At 39.3% G+C, this 25,129-nt stretch overlaps 2 protein-coding genes across 4 annotated transcripts; both read right to left on the bottom strand.

The window, feature by feature from the left end:
• Nucleotides 1–1,237: 1,237 nt before the first annotated feature.
• LOC115796013 (protein THEM6-like) lies at nucleotides 1,238–5,305 on the bottom strand. 2 transcript variants are annotated; one of them, XM_030752196.1, is made up of 4 exons: nucleotides 5,232–5,302; nucleotides 2,786–2,852; nucleotides 1,821–2,328; nucleotides 1,238–1,725 (listed from the first exon to the last, which is right to left on the bottom strand). In XM_030752196.1, exons 2-4 carry the CDS (start codon nucleotides 2,791–2,793, stop codon nucleotides 1,618–1,620), a joined length of 624 nt encoding a protein of 207 aa, XP_030608056.1. In that variant the 5' UTR covers nucleotides 2,794–2,852; nucleotides 5,232–5,302; the 3' UTR covers nucleotides 1,238–1,617. The 2 variants fall into 2 exon arrangements, with proteins under 2 accessions (XP_030608056.1, XP_030608057.1); XM_030752197.1 differs by lacking the exon at nucleotides 2,786–2,852 and having other exon boundaries at nucleotides 5,232–5,305.
• Nucleotides 5,306–5,868: 563 nt separating this feature from the next.
• Nucleotides 5,869–24,564, bottom strand: LOC115796003 (uncharacterized). 2 transcript variants are annotated; one of them, XM_030752179.1, is made up of 26 exons: nucleotides 24,351–24,564; nucleotides 23,467–23,596; nucleotides 22,259–22,426; nucleotides 22,010–22,147; nucleotides 20,214–20,365; nucleotides 19,742–19,845; nucleotides 19,397–19,589; nucleotides 18,098–18,130; nucleotides 17,580–17,708; nucleotides 16,844–16,987; nucleotides 16,604–16,739; nucleotides 16,091–16,241; nucleotides 15,406–15,542; nucleotides 14,902–15,013; nucleotides 14,550–14,613; nucleotides 14,259–14,462; nucleotides 13,481–13,626; nucleotides 9,455–9,573; nucleotides 9,108–9,229; nucleotides 8,807–8,904; nucleotides 8,307–8,443; nucleotides 7,867–7,991; nucleotides 7,559–7,704; nucleotides 6,957–7,059; nucleotides 6,704–6,840; nucleotides 5,869–6,571 (listed from the first exon to the last, which is right to left on the bottom strand). In XM_030752179.1, the coding sequence occupies exons 2-26, from the start codon at nucleotides 23,594–23,596 to the stop codon at nucleotides 6,457–6,459; spliced, it is 3,243 nt and encodes a 1,080-aa protein (XP_030608039.1). In that variant the 5' UTR covers nucleotides 24,351–24,564; the 3' UTR covers nucleotides 5,869–6,456. The 2 variants fall into 2 exon arrangements, with proteins under 2 accessions (XP_030608039.1, XP_030608040.1); XM_030752180.1 differs by lacking the exon at nucleotides 18,098–18,130.
• Nucleotides 24,565–25,129: the final 565 nt, after the last annotated feature.

Genomic DNA, 25,129 nt, shown 5'->3' with positions numbered 1-25,129 from the left:
TTTTTTGTATCAGCAGTTTTAAAATTTTTATTTTGCTCTTAATGTTAAGCACTTCAGTCAGCACTTGCTGTTTTAAAGTGCTATATAAACAAAGTTGGCTTGGCATTAAAATTTGGCTTACATCTGCCAAGGTCTTCAAGGTCAACTTAATGATTTCTTTGTAGAAAATTGACAGAAAGCCTTATAACCTAGAAACTATGATTCTTACAAGTGTGGTCTGACCTCTCCTTGAAGGTCAGTAGATTGATCTGAAGGTTAAAGCGATAACAATCCTATATAGAGCTGTTTAAAACTATTAACATATAGGCATATGAGGAATGCTGTACGGGGATTCTAAATATCACATTACTTTTGACCTCTGACCTCTTCTTCAAGGTCAAATACAGTCAAACTTTCATCAAATGTCTTCTCTTTGAAACTATGCTTCAAATTCTATTGACAATATTTAGGAAATCATAATGGTATATGTGTATTCTAAATGTCACATTTAATCTCTGATCTCATCTTTACATTTCACATCTGCCTTCTCTTAAGTTGACCCCAAAATGCATTTATCTTTAAAGAAACTATTTTACTGCACTACAAACTTTTTAAAGTACATTTAAAAAGAACAAAGTAAACAAAAATATATACAAAGGTTTGGTTCTCAGTCTTTCTTGTTTGTTTATTTGTATCTTGGTTAACAGAGACAGTATGTAAGGCCATAGTCATGATGCAGCCATGCCCCCTTTCATTCAACAAAAGTTATTGTTCTGTATGTAAGGGGTAGCCAGTCAGAAAAATGGCCACAGAGGAAGAAGAGCTTAAAAAGCTTTGTTTACAACTGAAAGGCTGAAAAAGTTGAACCATGAAAAAAAACAACAACCATGGAGCTAAAAATGAGCTTAATTGGCCCCACAATTAATGGCAAATAATGATACTTTGCCTACAAGGGGCACCTTAGTTACAGAGTAACAATGTACTGGATGTAACCACCAGTGTTTATTATTTTACTGTGTCAGCTGTGTGCATGAGAAGTGTTTGTGACATGCTTGATTCAAGGTCCAGCCAGTATCCATTCCCAGATCCTGTTCTAATTGGCAGCGTAGTTCATGTGTTTTAAATGAAACCTGTGGATGATGCAAAGGCTGGTGTGTCCTGGCAGCTGTGAGCATGCAAACATGTGAGCATCCCTAGTTAGCAGCAAAAACTGTGACCCCCCCCCCCCCCCCCCCCCCCCCACACACACACACACACACACACACACACTCACATACTATTGTGTTTTGTACCATACTAATTATAGTAAAAACTCTAAACCAATCTCCTGAATTGTTTTATTGCTGTTATAGCACATCATGACACACCTTATAAAATTGTATTAATAATATTTTCTAATATTGAATTGGGCTGTTATTTAACATAACAACCTATCAGCACAATGTAGTGTGCTGTTACTCCAGTGTTTCATCTCTGCAAACGTTGGGATCTAAATAACGCTTGTACAAAGTGCAGGCACAAGTGTGTTCAAGTGAAGTGACTGTGGAAAGGACTCTCTCTTAGAGGACTTTCATCCTGGGCTTGTAAACAGGCTGGCTGACAAAAAGCCACTCCTAATATCTGCCCACGCATATAATCTTATTTGTTCTTGTCTTCTAGGCCACTCTCACTCCTGAGGGCCTGGCTGCTGGCAGAGATGAAGTTGACCCAGTGCTGAAGATCCTCTGGAAACTCGGGGCACTCCACCTGCAGTGTGCCAACCACAAGCCTATCATCATTCAAAGGGACTACACGTGTAATACATGCATGTACATGCATACATGTGTGGTTTCTTCTCTTACCTTTCTTTTACACAGGTGCTGCAGGATCTTGTCTGGGCTGCTGCGTATGACGCTCTGCTTGCAGTACATCACGGCACACACCAAGCCGTCTTTTGTCGACACAAATCTCTGCTCCAGGAAAAAGGCTTTGTCATCCCAAGTGACGATCCGACTGCGCAGCTCATAACCCTCTCCTATACACAGAGCCCTGCGATAACGAATGGTTGTGGCCCCCACCACCATCGAAGCTTTGAGGGCTCGCACAGCCTTAAAGACGCCGTTACGCATGTAGAGAGAGAAGCGAGCAAAGTCACATTCCCGGAGGTACCGAGCGTTGTTCATGTGGCACATGTCGATGTCACGGGGAGTGACCCGGCCTGTTAGAACCTGCTCTGCTGTGACATCCCAGACTGGAGGCTGAAACCAGGCTCGCAGGATCACCGCTCCGGCCCGCAGGAAGTACCACACATCCAGAATGCAGAAGAGAGCCAGCAAGATGGCGAGCACCCATAGCACCCACCACATCTCTCTAGAGAAAGGGCATAAATATATACTGGCATTAATACAGACTGTAAGGTGTACAAAGATAACAAGCAGTGCCTGTGTAACTTAAGCCTGACAGCAATCTCTGCAACGGACAGGCATTTTAGTCCAAAAACAGAAATGAAGATAAAATATTATGACTCAAATGTGGGCTCAATGCATCCCCAGTTTAACACCCAGCCAGGCCGGACCTTTATTGCAGGTCAGTCTCTTGGTCTCATTTTCTGTGCATCTCTACTGCCAATCACAGTCTTCCCAGGAGTGAACGTCCTTGCAAATTCACCCCAAGGTCAGACTGTTTAATGCTCAGAGAAACTGCAAAAACCCAACAGCCACATCTCAGACTCTACAGGTTAAATGTTAAAGTTCACGACAGTGCGATTAGAAAAAGAATAAACAAATCAAATCAAATCAAATCAAATCAAGGTTTATTTGTCACATACCTGGTCATACACAGTACAACTGGCAGTGAAATGCTTTTGTGACTGCTCCGCCACCCTGCTTACAAAACTACAGAATAGTTAAAAAATATATTATACAGAAATAGAATGTATTTAAAAGTATATAAACATTAGAAAAATTAACAATATAATTAAAAAGAACAAAATAAATTAAGTAAACATTAACAATATAATTACAAGAGGCAATTTAAAGCGAACCAGTGTGTAAAGCGACAGTAGTGCAGATGCTACATAATTCTATACAGATGTGATAATAATAAATACACAAGTACTAATCTATACATACATATACACATAAAAACAGTATACATGCATATACTTATATACACATACATATGTCCACATATATACACATACGTATACATATAAGTCTGACGTTGTGTAAATGAGTCCTAAATGCTATGTTTGTTGAGGAATTGAATAGCTTGTGGGGAAAAGCTTCTTCTCATCCTCTCTGTTTTGGCTTTTAGAGTACGAAACCGCTTCCCAGATCGTAACAGAGAAAACAGTCCGTTACTGGGATGACTGGGGTCCTTTACTATCCTCCTGGCCCTTGTCAAGCACCGTTTCCTGTATATGGACTGCAGGTCAGGAAGCTCAGTCCGGATTACGTGCTCAGCTGAACGTACCACCCTTTGTGAAACGGGAAACATCACAACCACAGGTCTCGGAACAAGTATGGCTTATTTGGTGGGTGGCTGTGGTTTAGGTGCTAGAGCAGGTCGTCTACCAATCAGACGGTTCATGGATTGATCCCTGACTCCTCCAGTTTAAGTATCCTTGGGCAAGATACTGAGTCCCCATCCTCCCCCTAGCCACTGGAGTGTGTGAGTGCTAGAAAGCACTTAGGCTTAGATAAAAGCACTGTATGAATATGCGTGTGATTGGGTGAATAAGGCTTGGAGAAAAAAATGCTTAGAGTGGTCAGCTGAGTAAAAGCCCTTTAACCATTTTACCAAGGGTTGCCAAGAGAGAGCTTCTTCTTTCTAAAAAGAACATGACAGTATGGCTTAGGTTTGCAAACTTGCATCTAAACAAACCACAGAACTTCTGGAACAATGTCGTTTGGACAGGTGAGCCAAAGTAGAGATGTTCGGCCATAATGCACTGCTCCACGTTTGGAGAAAACCAAACATGGCATGTCAGCAAAAATGTGAGGCCATATGACAGCTAAAGCTTGGCCATAATTGGGTCATGCAACAGGACAACTATCCCAAGCACAGCAGCAAATCAACAATAGAATGGTTGAAAAAGAAAAGAAGGTGTTGCAATGGCCAAGTCAAAGTCCAGACTTCAACCTGATTGAAATGCTTTGGTGGGACCATAAGAGAGCTGTGCATAAAAGAATGCTTGCAAATCTCAATGTACTGAAGCAAAATTGTAAAGAGTTAAAAGAAGACAAAATTCCAGCACAATGATACGAGAGACTGATAAAGTCATGCAGAAAATAAGTATTTCAAGTTATTGCTGGTAAAGTTGGTTCTACAAGTTACTGAATCATGGGGTGTACTTAGTGTTTCAGAGGACAGCAGAGTCCTGTGAAAGCATTCTTTTTAACTTCACTATAAGACAATATTAAGTAAGTAGGTGACAGAGTGGGACAAGTGAGGTGTGTGAAAGAGCAATACAAATAAAAAGCCTATTATGGCTGTAGGTATTAACTAGCTGAGCGTGTGCTGTAGCTGCTTATTCAAGGTGAACGTGGACACTTATTTTCCCTTCCAGCACCTCAGACAGCACGAGTAACCTGAACCGCTGATTTAAAATTTCACCTATTTGCAGCTTTACAAATGTCCAAATTCTTATACACAGGTACGCATTTTTATGTGAACTTTATTTCATGTAACAAAAGGGAACATTTAACCTCCTCTACCTGCAGCATGCTGGTGTGATTTAATCAGTTTAATCCAGCGTTTGTGTGATCACACCTTTCCGAAGTCAACTCTTCCATTATTAGGAATGACAAACGGGAACCTCCACTGCATATCCACGGTGATCTACTAGTACTGTGCCAAAGTTTGAACGTTTCTACTTTCGCAACACGGATGTGAGGATAAACCTGTACTGCAGGAAAAGCAGGCTTATGGAGATTTTAATGCATTTTAATGCATATTTTAAGTCATTCTCAACTCACAGTGGTTCCTATTAGACCACTTAGGTTATGATTAGTGAGACGCTGATAATAATAGGCGATAAATCACAGCATTCATTTTAGTTAATAAAACAGATTTGTTCAGGTTCCGAAATGTGATTCATCTTTTGAGTCAGATTAAGCTAAGATTACGGTTAACGTTTGGGGAGATTAAAAACACCTGTTGTGACACATTATGCAGGTATTACGTTGTGTATTTTCAGTAAAAGTGGACAGTCACAAAAAAGACAAAATATCCCTAAAGTTTTTACTTCCTACAGAAAGTGAAGCGTTTACCTGATATCAGCTCCGTCCCGTTCAAACTCAAATCTGCCGAGTCTGCAACACTCAGAGTAAAGCAAAAAGCGATAAACGCGTTTAAAACGCCTCCGGTCACAGCCTTCAAAATAAAAGCATATGCATTGTATTAATTCCACTGGAAGGACGTATCCAGGCTTAAAACCAAACGATTTACCTTGTAAATGCCTAATTTTGTAAAATGACCTACAATAATCCTATATGAAATTCATAATATGAAGTGTTCAATGTTTTTCAACCTCATGGATACTTAATTTGAAGGCGATAGTGATTCACTTCCCATCACCGAGACGTGACGTAGGAGGATATAATTGGTTGTTTAGTCACCTATTATAGACCACGTACAGGACACCGAAGAGCAACTTCAAAAGCAGCTTCTTAACCACCCCCCCCCCCCCCAAAAAAAAATTGCTTCACAATAGTAGACCAGTGGTGAAGCACGCTTCTCCCACTTAACATTAATAACATATTTATTCAAAGCTTTATCAAAGCTACCCCAAAAATTTTTTAAACCAACATTTGTCAATAATCTTTACATTGATGACAGTCCACACACTCTTCCTGTTTTGCATGCACAATGTGTGCAGACAGTTTAAACCTAATCACACTGGGAAGGTTTTAGAGATTAAAAAAAAAACTTTATTTAGTTTAAAACAAGTATAACTTTTAAAATACAGAGTACAAATATTTTAGAATTTAGTCTGAACACCATTCTGAACCTGTGTGACAGTAAAGTAATACCAGAAAGGCTGCCATCCCTCATTTTTATGCTTTATTCTATGATCACAACCAAGATAATTGCAACAAACTCTTATTAAGCCCTCCAAAAACAAAAGACAATCAGGTAAAAAAAGAACAGCATAATCAATTCAGAACATGTGATTATGCATTAGCAGCTATGCATCTGAAGTTTCTAGAATAATATGCCTATCAAACTATGCAATGAATAATAAACACAAACTTTATTAAGTGAGACTTTTGTAAACATTTTCAGGAATAATTAAAAGTCTCAGGTCTGTTTTTCTAACTTGGTACTTGTAACTTGTTTGAAGCTTATTTGAACTCAGCTTGTCACACAACAGGGAAAAAAAAAAACAAGCAAAAAAAAAATGAAACCAGCACAGACGTCTAGCTACTCTTCATCCTTCACACATTGTCCTAACATTAAGTGTAGGCATCACAAATCAAAGCTTTCTCTCCAGATTCACTGAATTTGACGAGCTCGATGATCCATCACCATTTTCTTCATCTCCCTGTCTGCTATCATGTCACTTGCTTCAAGCTCGTTTCCTGGTCCAGCCATTGGATCATACTGGTGTCTGGAAGAGAGAGAAGTTTCACAATCCCAGAACATGACCTGCCTGTGCACCTCGTTAAAGTTGTCGATAAACAGATTAGCTGGGCTGGCAACTAGGATTTTAATAGATGTCAACAGCAACACATGAACTCACTGTTTCAGGTGTTCCTCAATGGCTTTTCTTTCATATACGGTGCCATATACTGTTTTCACAGGATCCACAAACATCTTCTTGGTGAGAGGACAAATCAGATGCTGGGGTATAAACTCTGGCACAGGATCGACCAGTTCCTTTAGATAGGAAAAACAAACAAACAAACCACGCCAAAGTAATGTGATAATGTGTGTGTGTTTTTTTTTCAAACAACAGAATAAATCACCAATACTTTGTTGATGTACTCATTCACCTTCTCCATGCTGTCCATCGATGTTCCAGCATGTTCCTCTGTGTGCTTTCTGGCCTGTTGTTCGTACGTCTCGCGGCTTGCCAGGAATTCCTCAGCTAAAATGCTTCCAGAAAAAGGTCAAGATGCAAATTTAAATACTCATGTTTGGGGTTTTAACAGCATCTGCAGAAAGATTGAGCTCCACAAGAAGCATAAAATAAATAGCAGACTTCTGTTTATGCATTTTCAGATTTGTCGAACCGTGTAAACAAAAGAGAACACAGAAAGTCCCAAATCCCCGGAAAACTGTGAAAGATGTGAATTTCTGCTTTAGTGTTAAGGACATGTTTCCCCTCACAAAGAATATAAAAATTATTTACATTTGGAGAACTGATCATCCAGCTCATTAACTAATAAATACTAACAACTATACACTCATCAGCCACTTTATTAGGTACAGCTGTTCAACTAATTATCACAAATATCTAATCAGCTAATCACATGGCAGCAAATCAATGCATGTAGGCAAGATGATATACAGAAAATCAAACTGAGCATCAGAATGGGTAAGAAAAGTACTTTAAATTACTTTGTGTATACAGGAATAAGTGTGCATGTCTCACCTGTCCAGCGGATCATCAGGCTCAGGGATGATGAGCAGTCCATACACAGCATCAAAGATCTCTCTCATGGTAATGTGGGCGTTGTAGTTGCGGTCAAATATGTTGTGGCAGATGCGACCGATGCTGTTGACATTGCAGTGGTACACCTGCCATTGTGTTAAGATAAATACTCGCTACGAGAAACACGTATGCAGTTGCTGCTATTATAGGACATTAATAGTTGGTAACCATTTTAACATACACACTGTGTAGATGTCTAATTAGCTTGCAATACAGTAGTTTTTTTGGTTTGTATTTTGGTAGGATACATGTGTGACAAAGCGAACGATGGGAGGCTTCACTGGGTACTCAGGAACAAACTGGCAGTACAGCTCAAACACTCCTTTTTCATACGGTGTGTCAGGAGGTCCTTGCATGAGAATCCTCCAGAATGCTGAAAATGTTAGAAAAATCATTGCTATTCAAGGATTTAATCATTTTAATCATTAAGGATCTTAGAAAGTGCTGAGATGTACATCCCAACAGTAAAAATAAAAATCTTTTTAGAAGATAAAGATCTTGTTTCACACATATCTGCAGCACACTGGAGTCTACTGCACCACAATCAACATGGAGCAATCAACCCTAACCCATCACGTGCATCACAATGAAAACACCTATCACACAGGTCTATGACGGATAACAACCAAGGTCATAAAATCTACAAACCACAATAAAAATGCAGGTTAGGAGAGACCACATCACTTACTTAAGTCTGATTCTGATGGAAAGACCCTGAAGAAGGGATGTGGGTCACAATGCAGACACTTGAGCTCCTCCAGGATACGTTTGTCCTTCTCCATGAAACGGCCGTCCTTTGCCTCTCGAATCTTCTTTTTCAGAGCACTGTTTTGAATTAAAGAGTTTTTATTTCACATATGATGAATGTAATATTGAAAAAAAGAAAAACATTATCACTGTTCATACATAACGAGGTTAAAGAAGGTTCCTGATTGGATTCAACAGAATATTTTAGACTGTCAGGCAAAACTGATGTAAGCCTATGGAATTTTTTGGGCTAAAAATTGGCCACCCAGCAAAAGTGTGGAGTATCATCACTCCTTCCAGTTTCATCACCATCTACTCACTGGATCTGATTAGAAAAAACAACCACGCAGGTTAAAAGTTTTTATTGACAGCTGAATTAACTCATTTTCTTCGACCGGGTGTGTTATCAGCATCTATGGGATGCTTGTTTCTGTCGCTCACCTCTCCGTCACCATCACTTTGCTGTTCATCTGGCTTGGCAAGGACGTCTCTGGATATTCATCATAGCCCCGAGTAGCAAACATGCTTGTTAATATGTGCTATAAAAAAAAAAAAAGAAAAAAATTTATATATATATATATATATATATATATATATATATATATATATATATATATATATATATATATATATATATATATATATATATATATATATATAAAAATAAACATACAATGGCAACGTATGAAGTTAAGTAGAAATCAATTTTTCTATAGAATACTGTAACAGACTATAAACTGACCTCACTGATGGAAGATGGGTCAAGTTTTTCCTTGGGTTTCCTCTGCTCCAGAGACAGAACTGTCTCGATCTCAAACAGCTTCAGACCTTCTTTGACTGTCTTTGGTTTGAAACAGCAGCCACCTGCAAGCAGATTGACAGATTAAAGACAGTCAGTTTGTCAGTTACTGATTATTAAAACACAAGTCACTGTTTGACCCTTTTTGCCACTTAATGTCTTGTCCATGCTCTTTAACTTTTATGTTTATAAAAACTAGGCTTTTGGACAGCTCTGTAAATAAAATACAGAAAGTAATGCCAAATACCAGATATACTTCAGATCATACTCAAATAAGGATTCAGTTTTACCTGTTGCATTGCTGATTCCATGGAGCATGGTGTTTTCCACTTTTCCAAGAAGGATTGAATCCACAGTGATGTTTGATTTCAGCAACTTGGCTGTAACAGCAACAGGGTCCATAAAGGATCTATAGCAAGATGAAAATCTCATTATGGTGTCAGCTGCTCCCCCAGAAAAACATTATGTTTAACTGATGGGTCATACAAGATAATTAAAATGGAAAAAAGACTGATCAAAAATTTATTTGGTATTAATGCTAAAACAATTTTATGCATGCTGCATTCACATCTTCTAGTAGACTTTCAGTACTTCACAAAGTCTTGGCAATCAGCCATGGAGGGTCCACGTTTTCAGCTTAGCCATGATCTTATCTTTCAGGTCAGTTGCTCTTACATTCAAAGTACCAATTGTTCCTGGGGCTTTGTACCCAATCTCGGAGTGCAGGAATGACCCCTGACCTGATGTCCTGGTTGCCCTTTGCCATAGCATTTATGTTGTAGCCCCTCTAGTTGTGACAGCAGTTGGTCCTTGGAACACTAAGCTACTAACGGTTTTAATGTTAGTCTAGATGTTGGGTGTCAAAGAACCCGTGGGTCCTACATCCTCTTCATGTAACCCCTTTCACTGGGGTTATATGCGTAGTAGCATTCCAACAGTTCCTCATTCACATCTTGTATCCACTCTTGCCATGTTCCAGTAGCCCACTTATCAGCATGTCATGGTTCTTCAACACCTGATGCAGACCTTGTTAATCCGGGCGATGTCCAAGCCAATATGGCTTCAGTTATGTGTGTCATTCATATTCTTAGGTATGCTGTGGCTGGAATTTGAAGATGGTAGTGCTGCCACTACACTATCGAGAAGCTAAGATCCTGTGGGACTTCCAGATACAGACAGACAAACTGGTGATGGCTAACCAACCGGACATAGTAGTGGTGCACAAGCAGAGGAAGAAGGCCGTAGTGATAGATGTAGCCCCTTTCTGTACTGCCGCTACACCCATGACTGCAGTCCGGCCCACAATAACCTCATTGTCAAATTTGCTGACGACACCACAGTGGTCGGACTCATCTCAATGGGAGATGAGGCAGCCTACAGAGAGTTGACAGCATGGTGTTCAGAGAACAACCTGGCACTGAACACCATGAAAACAAAAGATCATCACTGACACGCCTTCTGTAGTGGAAGCAGAGTCTGGGGACGAGGGAGATGACTTGACCATCACTGGGGGTGAGGTCACTGAGGCAGTTAAACAACTCCTTGGTGGCAAGGCCCCTGGGGTGGACAAGATTCGCCCTGAGTTCCTGAAGGCTCTGGATGTTGTAGCGCTGTCTTGGTTGACACGCCTCTGCAACATCGCGTGGAGATCTGGGGCAGTGCCATTGGATTGGCAGACCGGGGTGGTGGTCCCCATTTTTAAGAAGAGAGACCGGAGGGTGCGCTCCAACTTTCGAGGGATCACACTCCTCAGCCTCCCTGGTAAGGTCTATGCCAGGGTGCTGGAAAGGAGGGTCCGTCTGTTAGTTGAACCTCGGATTCAGGAGGAACAATGCGGTTTTCGTCCTGGTCGCGGAACACTGGACCAGCTCTTTATCCTCTCAAGGATATTCGAGTGCGCGTGGGAGTTTGCCCAACCAGTCTACATGTGCTTTGTGGACTTGGAGAAGGCATTCGACCGTGTCCCTCGGGGTGTCCTTTGGGAGGTCCTGTGGGAGTATGGGGTGTCTGGCCCGTTGTTGTGGGCCATTCAGTCTTTGTACAGCCGCAGTGAGAGCTTGGTCTGTATAGCCGGTAATAAGTCGGATTCGTTTCCTGTGGGTGTTGGACTCCGTCAGGGCTGCCCTTTGTCACCGATTCTGTTCATAATTTTTATGGACAGAATTTCTAGGCGTAGCCAGGTGGCGGAAGGCTTCTTCCTTGGTGGCCTCAGAGTCTCATCTCTTCTCTTTGCAGATGATGCGGTCCTGTTGGCTTCATCAGGGGGTGGCCTCCAGCTCGCAATGGAATGGTTCGCAGCCGAGTGTGAAGCGGCCGGCATGAGAATCAGCACCTCTAAGTCTGAGGCCATGGTCCTCAGCCGGAAAAGGGTGGAGTGCCCTCGCCGGCTCAGGAACGAGTTCTTGCCCCAAGTGGAGGAGTTCAAGTATCTCGGGGTCTTGTTCACGAGTCATGGGAGAAGGGAGCGGGAGATCGACAGACGGATCGGGGCTGCTTCTGCAGTGATGCGGACACTGCACCGGTCTGTCGTGGTGAAGAGGGAGCTTAGTATAAAAGCGAAGCTCTCGATTTACCGGTCGATCTACGTTCCTACCCTCACCTATGGTCACGAGCTTTGGGTAGTGACCGAAAGAATAAAATCGCGAACACAAGCGGCAGAAATGAGTTTCCTTCGAAGGGTGGCTGGCCTCTCCTTTAGAGATAAGGTGAGGAGTGCAGCCATTCGGGAGGGGCTCAGAGTAGAGCCGCTGCTCCTCCACATCGAAAGGAGCCAGTTGAGGTGGCTCGGGCATCTGATTAGGATGCCTCCTGGCTGCCTCTTGGGTGAGGTGTTCGAGCATGTCCCACCGGGAGGAGGCCCCGTGGTAGACCCAGGACACGCTGGAGGGATTATATCTCTCGGCTGGCCTGGGAATGCCTTGGGGTCCCTCCGGATGAGCTGGAGGAGGTGGAGAGGGAAGCCTGGGCTTCTTTGCTTAGGCTCCTGCCCTGCTTAGGCCCTGCCCCCTCCTGCCCCCGCGACCCGGCCCCGGATAAGCGGGAGAGAATGGATGGATGGATGGATGGATGGTCTACAAATATCCTTAAGAAAGTTTTTTTAAATGGCCCTTAGAAATGGGAACTGAAACAAATGTAGTCAGTCTCAGTGTTTTCTGAAACAAGTTTCAGTCATTCGAAGCAGCAAATGCAATCAAGCCAAAATGAGACTTTGCCCACGGAGTCTTTAACAATAAATATTGAGAAGAACAAGTATTGTATCTTGTAGCACAACCCAGTTGCAGAAACTGACATAGGTATGAAGGTAAATAACCCGAAAGGGTCTTATAAATGAGAGTAAACCATGGCAAGCATGGTACGGCAGCTGCACTGAGGCAGACTGGGTGAGGCTCCAAAGGGTAGTCAAGACAGCACAAAGAATCATTGGCTGCCCTCTCCCCTCCCTGATGGACATCTACACCTCCCGCTGCATCAGCAGAGCCAAAAACATCAAGGACAGCTCACACCCTGGCTTTGAACTGTTTGACCTGCTGCTCTCTGGCAGGCGCTACAGGTGCATCAAAGCCAGAACAAACAGACTTAAGAACAGTTTATTCGCCAATGCATTAACCACCCTGATCTCACTCACCCGCTCTAACTGTGTAATACCCACATCTCTATGCAATATTATATTATTCATACTGAACAATATCTAATCACTCCTATATTGTGCAATATTCACCATTTTCATTATTATATGTATATACATATTTTATTTTTTACAATGTATACATTTTTATACATTCTCTTTTATTTTCTGTATATTTTTAGAAGTTCTATTTTATATTTTAGAAAGTGTGACTTTCTAAAGCATGGCACTGAACAGGAGTGGCCCTCCAATCTCATTGTACATCCTGTATAATGACAATAAAAGGAATTCTATTCTATTCTAGCAATACCGAGTAATAGAAACATCAGGAACAAGAAACAAGAGAAGCTCGAGAAATACCAAGACCAAGAGAAGAGGTAGAAAGGATGTGGAAGGTGAAGGCAACAGTGGTCCCTATGGTAATCAGAACACTCAGGGCAGTGACCTCTAAACTAGGAGAGTGGCTCCAGCAGATTTCAGGAACAACATCAGAGATCTCTCTCCAGAAGAGCACAGTTTTAGGAACAACTAAGATACAGTGCATGACCCTCAAGCTCCCAGGCCTCTGTTAGAGGACCTGAGGACAAAAGACCACCAGCCAGACAAGTGCGAAATATTTAAAAAAAAAAAAAAAAAAAAAAAAAAAAAAAAAAAAAGGAAATAAATGACCCACTCACCACTATACACTTACCCAGAATCATTGCCATCTGTGAGACATATGATGCGGAGTCTACAATCTGGGAAGCTTGCCTTGACTTTTTCCAGCTCTAAAACTCCACGTCGCATTGCGTCATACAGCAGAGTACATCCACTCGCCTCAAGGCTACGTGTGTGCACCTATAAATGAGTATTAGTAGCAGTTAGGTCCACCTGTTTAGCATTTCCAGGTACAACAATTACAACCAAACATAATAAATTGTTTAACACAATAAAGCAGTTGAAAGTAGATACAAGTACATCTGTCAACAACTATAACTTCTCCACTGAGAACTGGAAATTGTAAAATGACAATAGAAAATGGCAATAAAAAATGACAATGGGCTTTAAGTAAAAAATTTAACAGAAATTTGAATTGTAAAATGGCATGTTAAAAACACATTTAATGTATTTACACAATGTTTCTATGTTTTACAAAAAGAAAAGTTTATTTACACTATGAAAAGTATGGAAGCTTGTTTCCTACACTGGAAAAAAAACAATAAAAAAAAAGAATTACCAGAGCTAAGTTGAAGTTTGGATTTATTATCTCAAAATTTGGGGTTATTACATCAAAATTTTGAGTTACTTAACAGGTATCTCTCAAAACAGTTATTTTTGAGTATGTTTGAGATACCTAACTCAAAAAATTTGAGACACTGACCCAAAATTTTGACTTACAGACAGCAAAAAAAAGTTTTCTTCAGTGGTGGAAACAAGCTTCTATAAGCACTCAGGATCTTTACGTAAGCAAACACAAGTTGTGCAATTACTTTGAACTTTTCCAGATTTTCCGTGAACGTGTGGAGCGTTTTCACCATGGAGTCAAACTTGACCAGACCAATGACATGATGGAAATCATATGCCATGCTCCTGGTGGCAAAATTGTCAAAGAGCTCTTTGACAGCATTGATTTTCTTTATTTCTGCATTTTCGAAGCACTCCTCTTCCATCGAGGAGCTCGTATCTACCAAGACCTAAAGTAATAAAATCAGGAAGAGGTCATATTTAATAAATGTTAAGATTCAGTTTCTTTACAACAAAAACATTTTTCCAAGTCTCACCAGTATTGCCTCTTTTGGAGTTCTGGTTGTGACAAATGATTGGTCGTCTCTGTGGTCACCAGTCCTGCAAAAAAAAAAAAAAAAAAAGAAGAGAGGAACCAATCACCAAAAACAGTTTTCATATACTTTTATAATGATACACATCCAAAAATACACACCACCAACACATCTTTACACAGATGATAGTAAACAAGCATCAACTGTGAGAATTTTTGGCTGGGGAGCTGGGGGCTTTTAATGCAGCTTAAAATGCACAATACAACTGTAATGAAGATCTACATGTCTGCAAAATTCTTTCCTGCTCTCCAGTAGGAAATTTTTGTTGCCATTTGGTTCTGGTTTAGGTACTCACTTGGCTGCCAGCAAATTTAAATCCACTATTTTCACTTTTCCATCTAGACAATCGCGCACTTGGATCATATCAGCTGCTCCTTTGCTCCTACCCAAATAAATGCCCAGATTATCTGACAAGGAAAACAATGAAAAAACAAAACAAATCACATTAAGTATAACAGCTCCTGGCAGACATGATAAACAAGACTTCCTATCAGAAGTGAAAGGGAAAATAAGGAAATTAGTGGAAATTCCTTTCCCACTTGATTTAAATTTAGGAGTAATAGTACTGGCAATGTAAGCATAGGTAGAATGTCCTTTGAGGTAAATTTCAAAGCACATTTAAAAGTCTCCTATCCTCCTACATTAAAATACACTTGACTGCTACAAAATAAACACATCTGTGGCCTAATGCCTGGCAAATCAGTGGTATGCCTTGTATGACACTAGCATACCTTGTATGGTACAAAGATGACAATGCACTGAAAGAAGTAAATATTTGGACCATAACAGGATGAAATACCTTCACTGAGCAGAATAAGGTCACTCTGATGTTGTCCCACATCCTTCAGATGTAGAGGCGGGGTCACATTAAGACTAGGGAAAGATTTCAAAACTTCCACCATACTGCCAAAAGTCCACTGAATATCCACCTGAAAGCTGTCATTTCATTGAACCAATTAATAGATCGTGAGGCTATATCACCCACCTCCAGTTTACAAGGTAAAAAACAAAGTTTGTACAATTCTTGTTGGTGCAAAAATGTTATTTTATGCCTGTCAAACTGTTTTATCTTTGACAATTTTCATAGATTCCACTACAGAAATGGGAACAAATTAAGTGCTTATGCAACAGACTGCTAACAACAAAGTGTCTAAATATATAATTTAAAATTGGTTCTTTGACACTGGTTCATCCCTTAAATTAGATGCCTTTTTTCTCAAATGATTCATAGCTCAGTGTTCAGTGGTTCATAATGGATATTCATGCTAAATGTAATGACACTGTGTTTCCATCCATTAAAAACCTTTAGAAGAAAAAGTACATATTTCAAACGAGATTTCAGATTTTTCATTGTTCAGCTGTACATAAGTGTATCTTAATTTGTTCCTGCTAAACAAGGCAACTTCACAACTTATATAGACAACTTTGTTTATACTAACAAAAAAAGCAAGTTTTGTTATAAGAAATAGCTCGGTGACACATACTTCTGACCAGACATATTGTCTTGGTGAGTCCAGAGAGGATACGTTCGGACAAATCGAGGAACGCTGAGCAGGATTTTCTCAATGTCAGTGGCTCTCTGTAATGAGCATTCTCGCAAAGGCTCTTCAGTGCAATTTGGAATTTTCTCTCCATCTAAACAAAATCCAAAGAACATAAGCCAATAATACATAATGCACCACTATAGCACATACAATTTATTACGAAAAAAAAATTTCAACAAAATAGGTCATCTCATTCAGCAATGGCTGTGCAGTCAAATTTAAAATATATACTTTGTATCATACTGTATATTGACAGATTAAAACATGACTATTACTGCGCCTAGCTAGAGGAGGAATTGTAGATGTTTTATAATGAAGCTGAGGATGAAGTTTTTGCATCAATAATTTTTGTCTTTGCAAAGTAACAAGTAAACTAGCATTACAGCAGATAAAACATTAAACCAACTACATGCATTTAGTTATAGTTTTAAACCTTTTAAATGTTATTTGTACCTCTAATTTTTTTGAGAACATATGCTCGTTCAAAGACGTCTGGTACTCCGGGTACTCTCACCGGTTCGTAGAACTGGTCACGGTCATTGGACACCAGAGAAATGGGAGCGTAAACTTCATGTTTTGATTCCTGTTTCTGTCAAAATAAGGCCAAATATGATACATTTATACTGTAGAGAAAACATCCACACAAAATACTTGAAAAGACCAGCTTCTGTCCAAAATAAGACTCAGTTATACCTCAATTTTTGAAAAGAGATGAGCCCAGCAGTACAATGAGTTCTCAAAGACATCCTGGTCCTCTATGACTTTTTCCCCTCGCTGTGATGCTTGCTGAGGCAACAACTCTCTGAAGAGCATGTACAGGCCCTCAACAACTGCAATCTACAAGAAGTCAATAATTACATGAACAAAAAAAATAAATCAAAGGCTTTGTTTCATGCAAAACACACAAAATAAATCAGTTATATTACAAACAATGAGCTTTTTAAATGCTACTAGCATGAGTAAAATAAGATAGCTCTAGATGCAGACACATGGAAACAAGTATGTGATATCTCCACATTAATGAATATGCAGTACTGTAATCTTTAGGTGTCATTCACAACATCATGATCATATAATAAATAAATAAATAAAATACAACTAAAATGAATGTAAACGTTATCCATATTTTACCGCCCAAGTCACCACTGCTTTTAAACATTTTTTTTTTATACTTAGTAAAAACAGCAGGTGCAAGATGGCATGTGTAAATATATTGTGTCAGAATCAGTTGACACAACATGCAAAATGTCCCATAAAAGTCTGATTTAAAGCCGGATTTCATGTACGAAAGTGACACAGGCCAGTCGTGCAAAGACTTAAAACTGCAGCAGCATGCAAGCTGTTATCTCTTTTATAAAGAAAATTGCCAAGATTTAAGTAAGGTACTCTAACAACCTTAGGAGGAGGTCAACCAACTCATATTGTTTACCTTCTGGTTCCTGCTGATCCTTTCATTCCTGCAGAGTAACTGATGCAAACTTTGGGCGAGGGGGTTACATCCGGTCAGTGTTCGTATGTACGCAATCAGTTTGTTCAGGACGCTTTCGGAATGGTCGCTCTACAATTAAATAAACATAAGTATTTGAAAACAAGGTTAATGCTACTGAGAAAGGTTGAATACAATGAGCTAACTGGACTAACCACATTTCAATTCAGCCTGAACACACACCAGCATAGGGCACAGTGATAACAAGCGGACTGCTTAAAATTAAGAGAAATATTAGATTTAATACTGGACACATAATCTCATAAATGACTGATTTTTTCATAAAGAGGTCATTGATTCATGTAAGAGGTTAGTAGCAGAGCTGAAAGTGTGGCATTTTTTAATAAAATCACCATACAGACTAGTTATGTTAGCTGCCGTGTGACTTCCACTATTTTTTGTAAGTATAGAGATCACAAAGAGACAAAACTATAAGCAGACTGACAGCAGGCTGACGGCACCTTAATGAATCGCTTGGAGTTGATGACAAATTGCTGTCATGTAGTGGAGTGCGAGGAGTGAGGACCCAAATATAGGACGTGTGAGGGAAACAGAAATTGAAATTAGAGCAAGCCATTTATTTGGCTGAAGACTGGGATACAAGTTAAGGTGAAAGAAAATACAAAAGGAAACTGAAAGCTACTATTACAGAGATCTAAACTAAGAATAAACGTTAAAGCTAGGAACTACCCGAGGTGGAGACACGGGAACTGGGAGACACTTACGGAAGAAGAACCGATACTCTGACAAAGGAAGACCGAGACAATATATACGCAAAGGGATGATTAGGGAAGCAGAGACAGCTGGGGAACACACAGCTGAACTAAATTACAGAGCACAGGAAAAGGAAGTAAACAAAACACAAAAGACTGACAAAAAAATAAAACAGGAAACAAAATGAGCATGGAGACAGGAAAGCAGATTTGACACCACACAGAAAGACAGACACTGAAGAAATACAACAACACCGAAGAAAGAATAATATCTAAGGCAATGGGGAACCGGGAACAACTATATACACTAAAGGGAACATACATGAAACAATATAAACATTAAACAAACCAAAAATCAATAAAATATTTTTTAAAAAACCAAAAGGTCCAAAAACTTAAAAACACTGGGAAACTGGCCCAGGATCATGACAATTGCGAGCAGTTGTGGTGACCACTTCAATCAGAAGATGACCGCACAGGTCGACTGGTGGGAAGCGACATGTCTCCAAACAGTTGCGGTCTGATTCAGACTGACTCTCACCCAGATTTGTAAACATCTGCAAACATATGCCATCTAATTTATGAACACAGACAGATTATCAACATATTGCAAATCAACCTGAGTCAGCCTGCACAGATGAAAGCAACTTGTCTGTGGTCCGTCTCTTTGCAATAGGGGACTCCAGTCAACTGGTAGCAATGTTGCCAAGCATTTATGTTATTTTGCAGTTAAATCGCCATCCTGCAGCAACTATGTCACTATTTGTTGAGGAATTTCCGAATCTCTGTTTTAAATCTATGAGATTTTGGCTGGACTCTGAATGCAAATAGTTCATGTGAACTTCTGCGTAAACTCAGCTCAAGATTTTCCAACAGAACCTCACTATCCAATGGGTGCCCTCACGGTGGCTACGTCTGTAAGATCAGTTGGCAGTTTAAAAAACAGACTATCACCAGTCTGACACTGAAAATAAGGGCTAGACAAGAGTAAACAAAGGTAAGAGTTTAGATAATGGGACAGTATGTTAAATATAAAACACAGCTTACTCCAACAGCATAAAGAGAAGACAGGAAGACACTGATTCCTTTCTGGGTTTGTTGCACTGAAGGCACAACATCATTGATGTAGAAAGTCTCATCATGGGAAATCTCTTTAGTAAAGGAAGACAACGCAAAGGCAACAGTTGATCCTTCAGAGATTCCACACTTTTGGAGTGTATCAGCACCAGAATATTTACATCTGTGAATGATACAGGGACACCAGAGAATAGGAACACTACATCAATGCTTCCGTAATGCAGAAACAATACATCAATGCAAAGACTTTAGCTTTTGAATGGAGCAGAGAGAGGGTGACATGTCACAAAATCAGTGTTCTGTGAGGCAGTTTACCCGAGATGGAGGACATGTGCTGGGACTCCACTTGCATTTGACAACCTGAGCTTTAGAGTTGCCACCGTGTCTGTTTCCAAGTTCACCATAACTTCAAAGTTTCCCTTATTAGGTAAAACAGAAATTAATTAGTACTTTATATGCATGTTATAACTACAGGCTGACATTTACAGCAGTAAACTCTACATTAATATAGAAATTGATTCACGTTTCTACCATTTAATTCCCCCCCTCCCGAGCAGGTAAACTGTTGAACTGATCAAAAAGATTTCTAGTGACGTTATTTTTCCCTTTTTTTTTTTTTTTTAAATAAAATGGAGTTTAGATAAACTAAGATGCTACTTGGTGCCACTTTCTTGTCTTAATACAGTAAAAGATTTTAGAAATCATCACTGGTTATTTTTTCCCCCAAAATGGCTAATTTCAATGCCTAACATCATCATTTATGCAACATACCACAGCTAAGACACACCTTGAGCATGACGTGGCATCGAATGACATCTGTTCCAGAGGATGGACCAGACTCCTCCTTTGGCATTTGATGAGCCTGTGTCAGGTTTTCCTTTGGTGTAAATATGCCGTAAATCAGAGCTCCATTTTCAATGTGTCTGTCTTTCAGAGACCCTGGAGAAGAAAACAGTAAAATTAGTAATTCTGCCAGATCGTCTGTCGTTAAAGCAAATCATTACAGTTTATTAAACACAAAGCAAAAAAAAATAAATTGTTTTTCCTATGTACATGTATGAAAGTGTAATTATCTCCCATGATTACAAACTGCTGGCACCATCAGTCTTAAAACTCTTTCATCAAAGCTGGTGTTGTAGCTCAACTCTTCCAACTAATCCTGTTTCAATAATACAGCCTGTATTCATTTAATTGCTTCTTTCCACGAGATTTCTCACCTAGTAGCAGAAAGAACTACAGAGTGAAATCTAAGCTGCAATGGTGTCATTATTCTACTGCCACTACACTCAGTAATCCTTATTATAACCCATCACTATGTGAAACTGTGGTTGCTTCTCATTTTCCAGAAGGATTTATAATATGTGTTTTTTTGTTTGTTTTCACATATTGAAGTACTGACACTGCCTTCCATGACTGGAAAAACACTAGATTTCCAAATGTAAAACGAATTGCTATGTGAGATGTAATAGAACTTGACTTTCAGTGTTGGCCCTGAAGTCTGTCAATTAGTCTGGCAGTTAAGCCTCTACTGTATCAAAGTAGATATTTTTTTACTTTTATTCCAATATGTAATTATCAGAAATACTGTAAAGCTATATATATATATATATATATATATATATATATATATATATATATATATATATATATATATATATATATATATATATATATATATATATATATATAAATAAAATTTTGTTTTTATATCTGTGGCTGCTGTTACATCTAAATTTCCCCTCTGTGGGACAATAAAGGCTGTTTCCTCTTCTTCTTCTTCATATTGTGCTTTTTCCTGTCCATGTAGGCCTTAAACTGAACCTAAAGAATTCATGTAAGCAGTTGGAGGCAAGCTGACGTTAGAAGTACAACATCTTTAACTAATGTCTATGTGCATTCACAGTGGATTTGTTTGTAGCTTGTACTGCAGTTTAAGCTTAACTTCTAATCTTCCTGAACTATGGTGGGATAGTTGATGGTTGCATAGTTTTAGAAAACCTCTCTCTCCATCTCTGTGAGATACACTTACTTCCTGCTGTGATTAAAGGGAGCAGAGCATTGTTGCCTTTCAACTTTGTTTTTCAGTTGTTACAGAACTATTTATGGCATTTTTCATGTCAACAACACCAACACTGTTGATGTCTCCCTGGAGAAAGTTTCTGAATACATGTGCCTTTTGTACAAATATATCCCTTCCCCTAGAGGCCAGCTTTTCTCTCTACCTTCGAGTGTAAATGTAAACACAAATAATTTGTTTAGCTTTTTTCTGATAGGATAAATTAAGAAGCAGTCCTGAAAGATTAACTTGATTCATCCTAAATACAGTTAGGTCCATATATTTTTGGACACTGACACAGGATTAACATTCCTTAAAGGTTATTGCAGTACTTTTTGTTCAACCCCTCGAGACCCATATTAAAGTCTGGACTTTGGGCTGATATTAATCATATTTATATGAATTGAACATATTTTGATACACAGAATTAAAAAAAAAATAATGATGAAAATGTCAGCATCCAAAAATAAATAGACCTAACTATACTGAAGCATTAATTGCTCTCAAAAGAACCACTGCTGACTCACACGTGTTGAAGAAGGGGTCTTCTGTCAAGGGCATCCCATCGACTGTGTAGAGACAAACTCCTTTGGTGTTTCCAACATTTTCAAGGTGACAGATCCTCAACATTATATCTTCCACTGTGTTTTGTGCTGGATCCATACCTGTAGGATTGAAATTTTAAGCATTTCACCTTTATCCCCTTATGCAATTTATTTAAACATGCCAAAGGGGCTACTTAGGTTGATAGCCTTTAAAAGATGTGTTCTGGTTACCTGAAATAAGCTTTGGTTTAAGACATTTGGGGTATGTGTACTGCAGAGAGAACAATTTCACTGATTTTTGCACAGGTGTAACGGTTTGGACTTGGCGGTCTGGAGCTCTGAGCCTTTGAATGAAGTCTTTCATGACTGCAAATCGATTCTTTTCCACATGACTTAAACCTGAAAAAAGAAAGACAAAATATTTTTTTATTTATGATATTACAAGATTGGCTCTTTTATTCAAAGCTAGATAATGACTGATATATTAAGGGGACCTGCAATGACAAATAAGTACAAACCATGAGCTACAAATTGATATGTAGTCAATTGTACACAGATTAACACATTTAACAGCAATAATTAAAAAAAATATATATTTCAGATGTGGAAAAAAACCTTATAAAACAAACTATTGGAAAAAGTCTGAGTGTTATCATCATTATGCTTTTGTCATGCTTAACTGCCAGTAGGGATGCTGTGTGCTGTGTTGGGTTGTTTTGTGTGAAAAAAATGTGTAACTCTCCACAGTCCTGACCTTGATGCAAGGAACACAGCATTCTGGGAGAGAACAACAGGCCCAAAAAGATAATCATTTAGAGAATGTTTGTTTCCTTTCTGTTTTATTCTACTGGCTTTTCATAGAAGTGAAAAAGCTAATTAGTGTGTGGTAATGAGTTGCAGCAAAGGAACTTTAACCTTGAACATTGTGTTTGATGCTGAGAAGTGAAGTCAGAAATGCAGCATTATTCCAGAACCATGAGCAGCTGCAGACACACCTCTTCCTTTGCTCATTTGCAAAATATGCTGCTTGAAATACACCTATGAAAGACAGGTCAAGACACTGCCCCAACGAGCCTTTTGGAAATGTAAAAGCTCCCTTACAAGTAAATAAATCCTTCATAATTCTTTGTTCTGAGTGCTCCGTGTTTCCTGGACTTTGATAATTTTCCTAAAACAAACCAACAACAGCAAAAATATTTTTAACTGAGCATCAACTACTTTTGTCCCCAACAGTCCAACTATGGTTTTTAAACAGAGGTCAGAGAGTAATGAGTGCAATATCACAGGAAGCTACACTTCTTTAAGACTCTGATACACAGATTTAAAATAGACTACACTTTAAACATAATGCTTTATTTTTGTTATTAAGGGCAAACAAAGTTTTCAGTTTTATAAGAGAAAGCAAAACTGAAAATCTTAGGAATATCTAGCACTCTTACCCATGCGGTTTAGATCTTCTTCCGTCACACTATCCAGGAAATCTCTTTCATCTTTCAAACCCATCTGAAGAAACGGGTTGTAGTATGACTCCAGTCTGTACTGCTCAAGTAGGTTGAATATTGCACCCATCTAAACAAAAACCAGGAGGTGATATTGGTCATCACTCCAAATCATTCCAAATGGTAAAAAGCAGAGAAATTATGGCATTAAATTCTATTGTGGCTCTCCCTGACTGAAAATAAAAATAATACAAACACTATATGAATAGTATTCACAAAATACTGTTTATTTGGTTATTCAGATAAATATGAAGAGCAATCACATTTTTTCCAAGAGATTCTAGTAACCTGAAGCAAGTTCATTTATTTATTCAGTGGAGCTCACATCCATCAACTGTAAACAGCCAGTGTAGATCTTCAGCTGCGGTCCTCTGGCAGCATGTCTCCATGTTATACAACATGCAATCATAGACTAAAGAGTGTCTTTATGAAAGACTGTCTATAAGCAGAATCAAGAGTGCGCGGGTAGCAGTGCTGCCAACTTAGCACTTTTCAGACCTCTGCAGCGACTTCTCCAAAAAGCGACTAGCGACAAACACAGCAACTTTCCAGGAGACTTCGACGACTTCTGAGACAGCTGACAGCGAGTTTTTATTACACAAAAGTTGGAAACAGTGGCGGGTAGTATAATCCCCGCTTGAGTCATGATGTCCACCTTTTGAACAGGTGTTTTATGGTAGTGCTTTGTTTTGCAATTAAATGCGAAACACCGAACTTCAATAGTATGTTGAGCTATGATAGAGAAATATTAAAGCTACAGTAATAGTAAATAGTTAAACTAATTCAGCTAATTCTTGAATAAAATAAGGACAAGGAGCTCTTACCTTGACGTGAATCCAAAGATCATGGAAAACAGCTGTGCAGTCCTAGTTATAGGTGGGGGCGTGGGATAGGTTGTTTTTGTGAAACTGAAACTTAAGGAATTGAAACCAAAGAGTGGGAATGTCTCCCGGTTCAGAAAATGTCTATTTGACAGATTATATATCTTATTATATCCACGGGTTTCTGGAAGCGCACACGTAGTGCTGCTATGACAGACTGCTACTTCCGCTGTTCGGTTTTATACTTCCGGTTACCCAAAGTTACAGCCAGAGTTAATGACAAAAATCGGTTACTTTGTGCTGTAACAGGCGGCTTTATTAGTTGGAACATGAGCTCGGATTCAACTTGTGCTGTTGTCGGTGTCACTACATCAGTCTGTACATTTTTTCAAATTATTTTATTCTGTAAATTTGTTCTTTTTCCCCAAAATTATACTACTCAGTTGCACATCCTATTACTGTATTACTCCTTATGTTTTAAGTTTTCCTTTAATGTACAGCCTCTTTTTTTTTTACGTTATTTTATTTATAGTGTGACACTGCAGCATACAGCCTGCACAAAGCTTAAACAATGCGTGCCTTCATGTGATCTGAACACTGATATCCAGATAATTGATATACCTTCCACAGAATAGCTGCAGCATCACTACATGATTTCCCTAATCCGCGATACAGGAACAGCTGACTGTCTCCACCGCTCCACTTTCCCTTAGCATGACCCATGCTAAGGGATGCTTAGGTTGGCCACCGCGGTCAAGTGAGCCCTCATTTTCGAAGACGCA

The sequence above is a fragment of the Archocentrus centrarchus genome, chromosome 17 (genome assembly GCF_007364275.1).
Source record: "Archocentrus centrarchus isolate MPI-CPG fArcCen1 chromosome 17, fArcCen1, whole genome shotgun sequence".
Taxonomy (NCBI): domain Eukaryota; kingdom Metazoa; phylum Chordata; class Actinopteri; order Cichliformes; family Cichlidae; genus Archocentrus; species Archocentrus centrarchus.
Note: the sequence above shows the minus strand (reverse complement) of the source record. Positions and strands in the feature narration are given on the sequence as shown.

What these genes read in the sequence shown, in the direction of transcription:
- LOC115796013 (XM_030752196.1), bottom strand. An exon ending in AGCACCTGTGTAAAAGAAAG is followed by an intron (nt 1,726 to 1,820) that starts GTAAGAGAAGAA and finishes GGCACACTGCAG; the next exon opens with GTGGAGTGCCCCGAGTTTCC.
- LOC115796003 (XM_030752179.1), bottom strand. Translation starts at nt 23,596, where the DNA reads ATGGGTGCAATATTCAACCTACTTGAGCAGTACAGACTGGAGTCATAC. An exon ending in AGAAGATCTAAACCGCATGG is followed by an intron (nt 22,427 to 23,466) that starts GTAAGAGTGCTA and finishes TTCTTTTTTCAG; the next exon opens with GTTTAAGTCATGTGGAAAAG. An exon ending in ACAGATGGCAATGATTCTGG is followed by an intron (nt 9,574 to 13,480) that starts GTAAGTGTATAG and finishes ATCTTGCTATAG; the next exon opens with ATCCTTTATGGACCCTGTTG.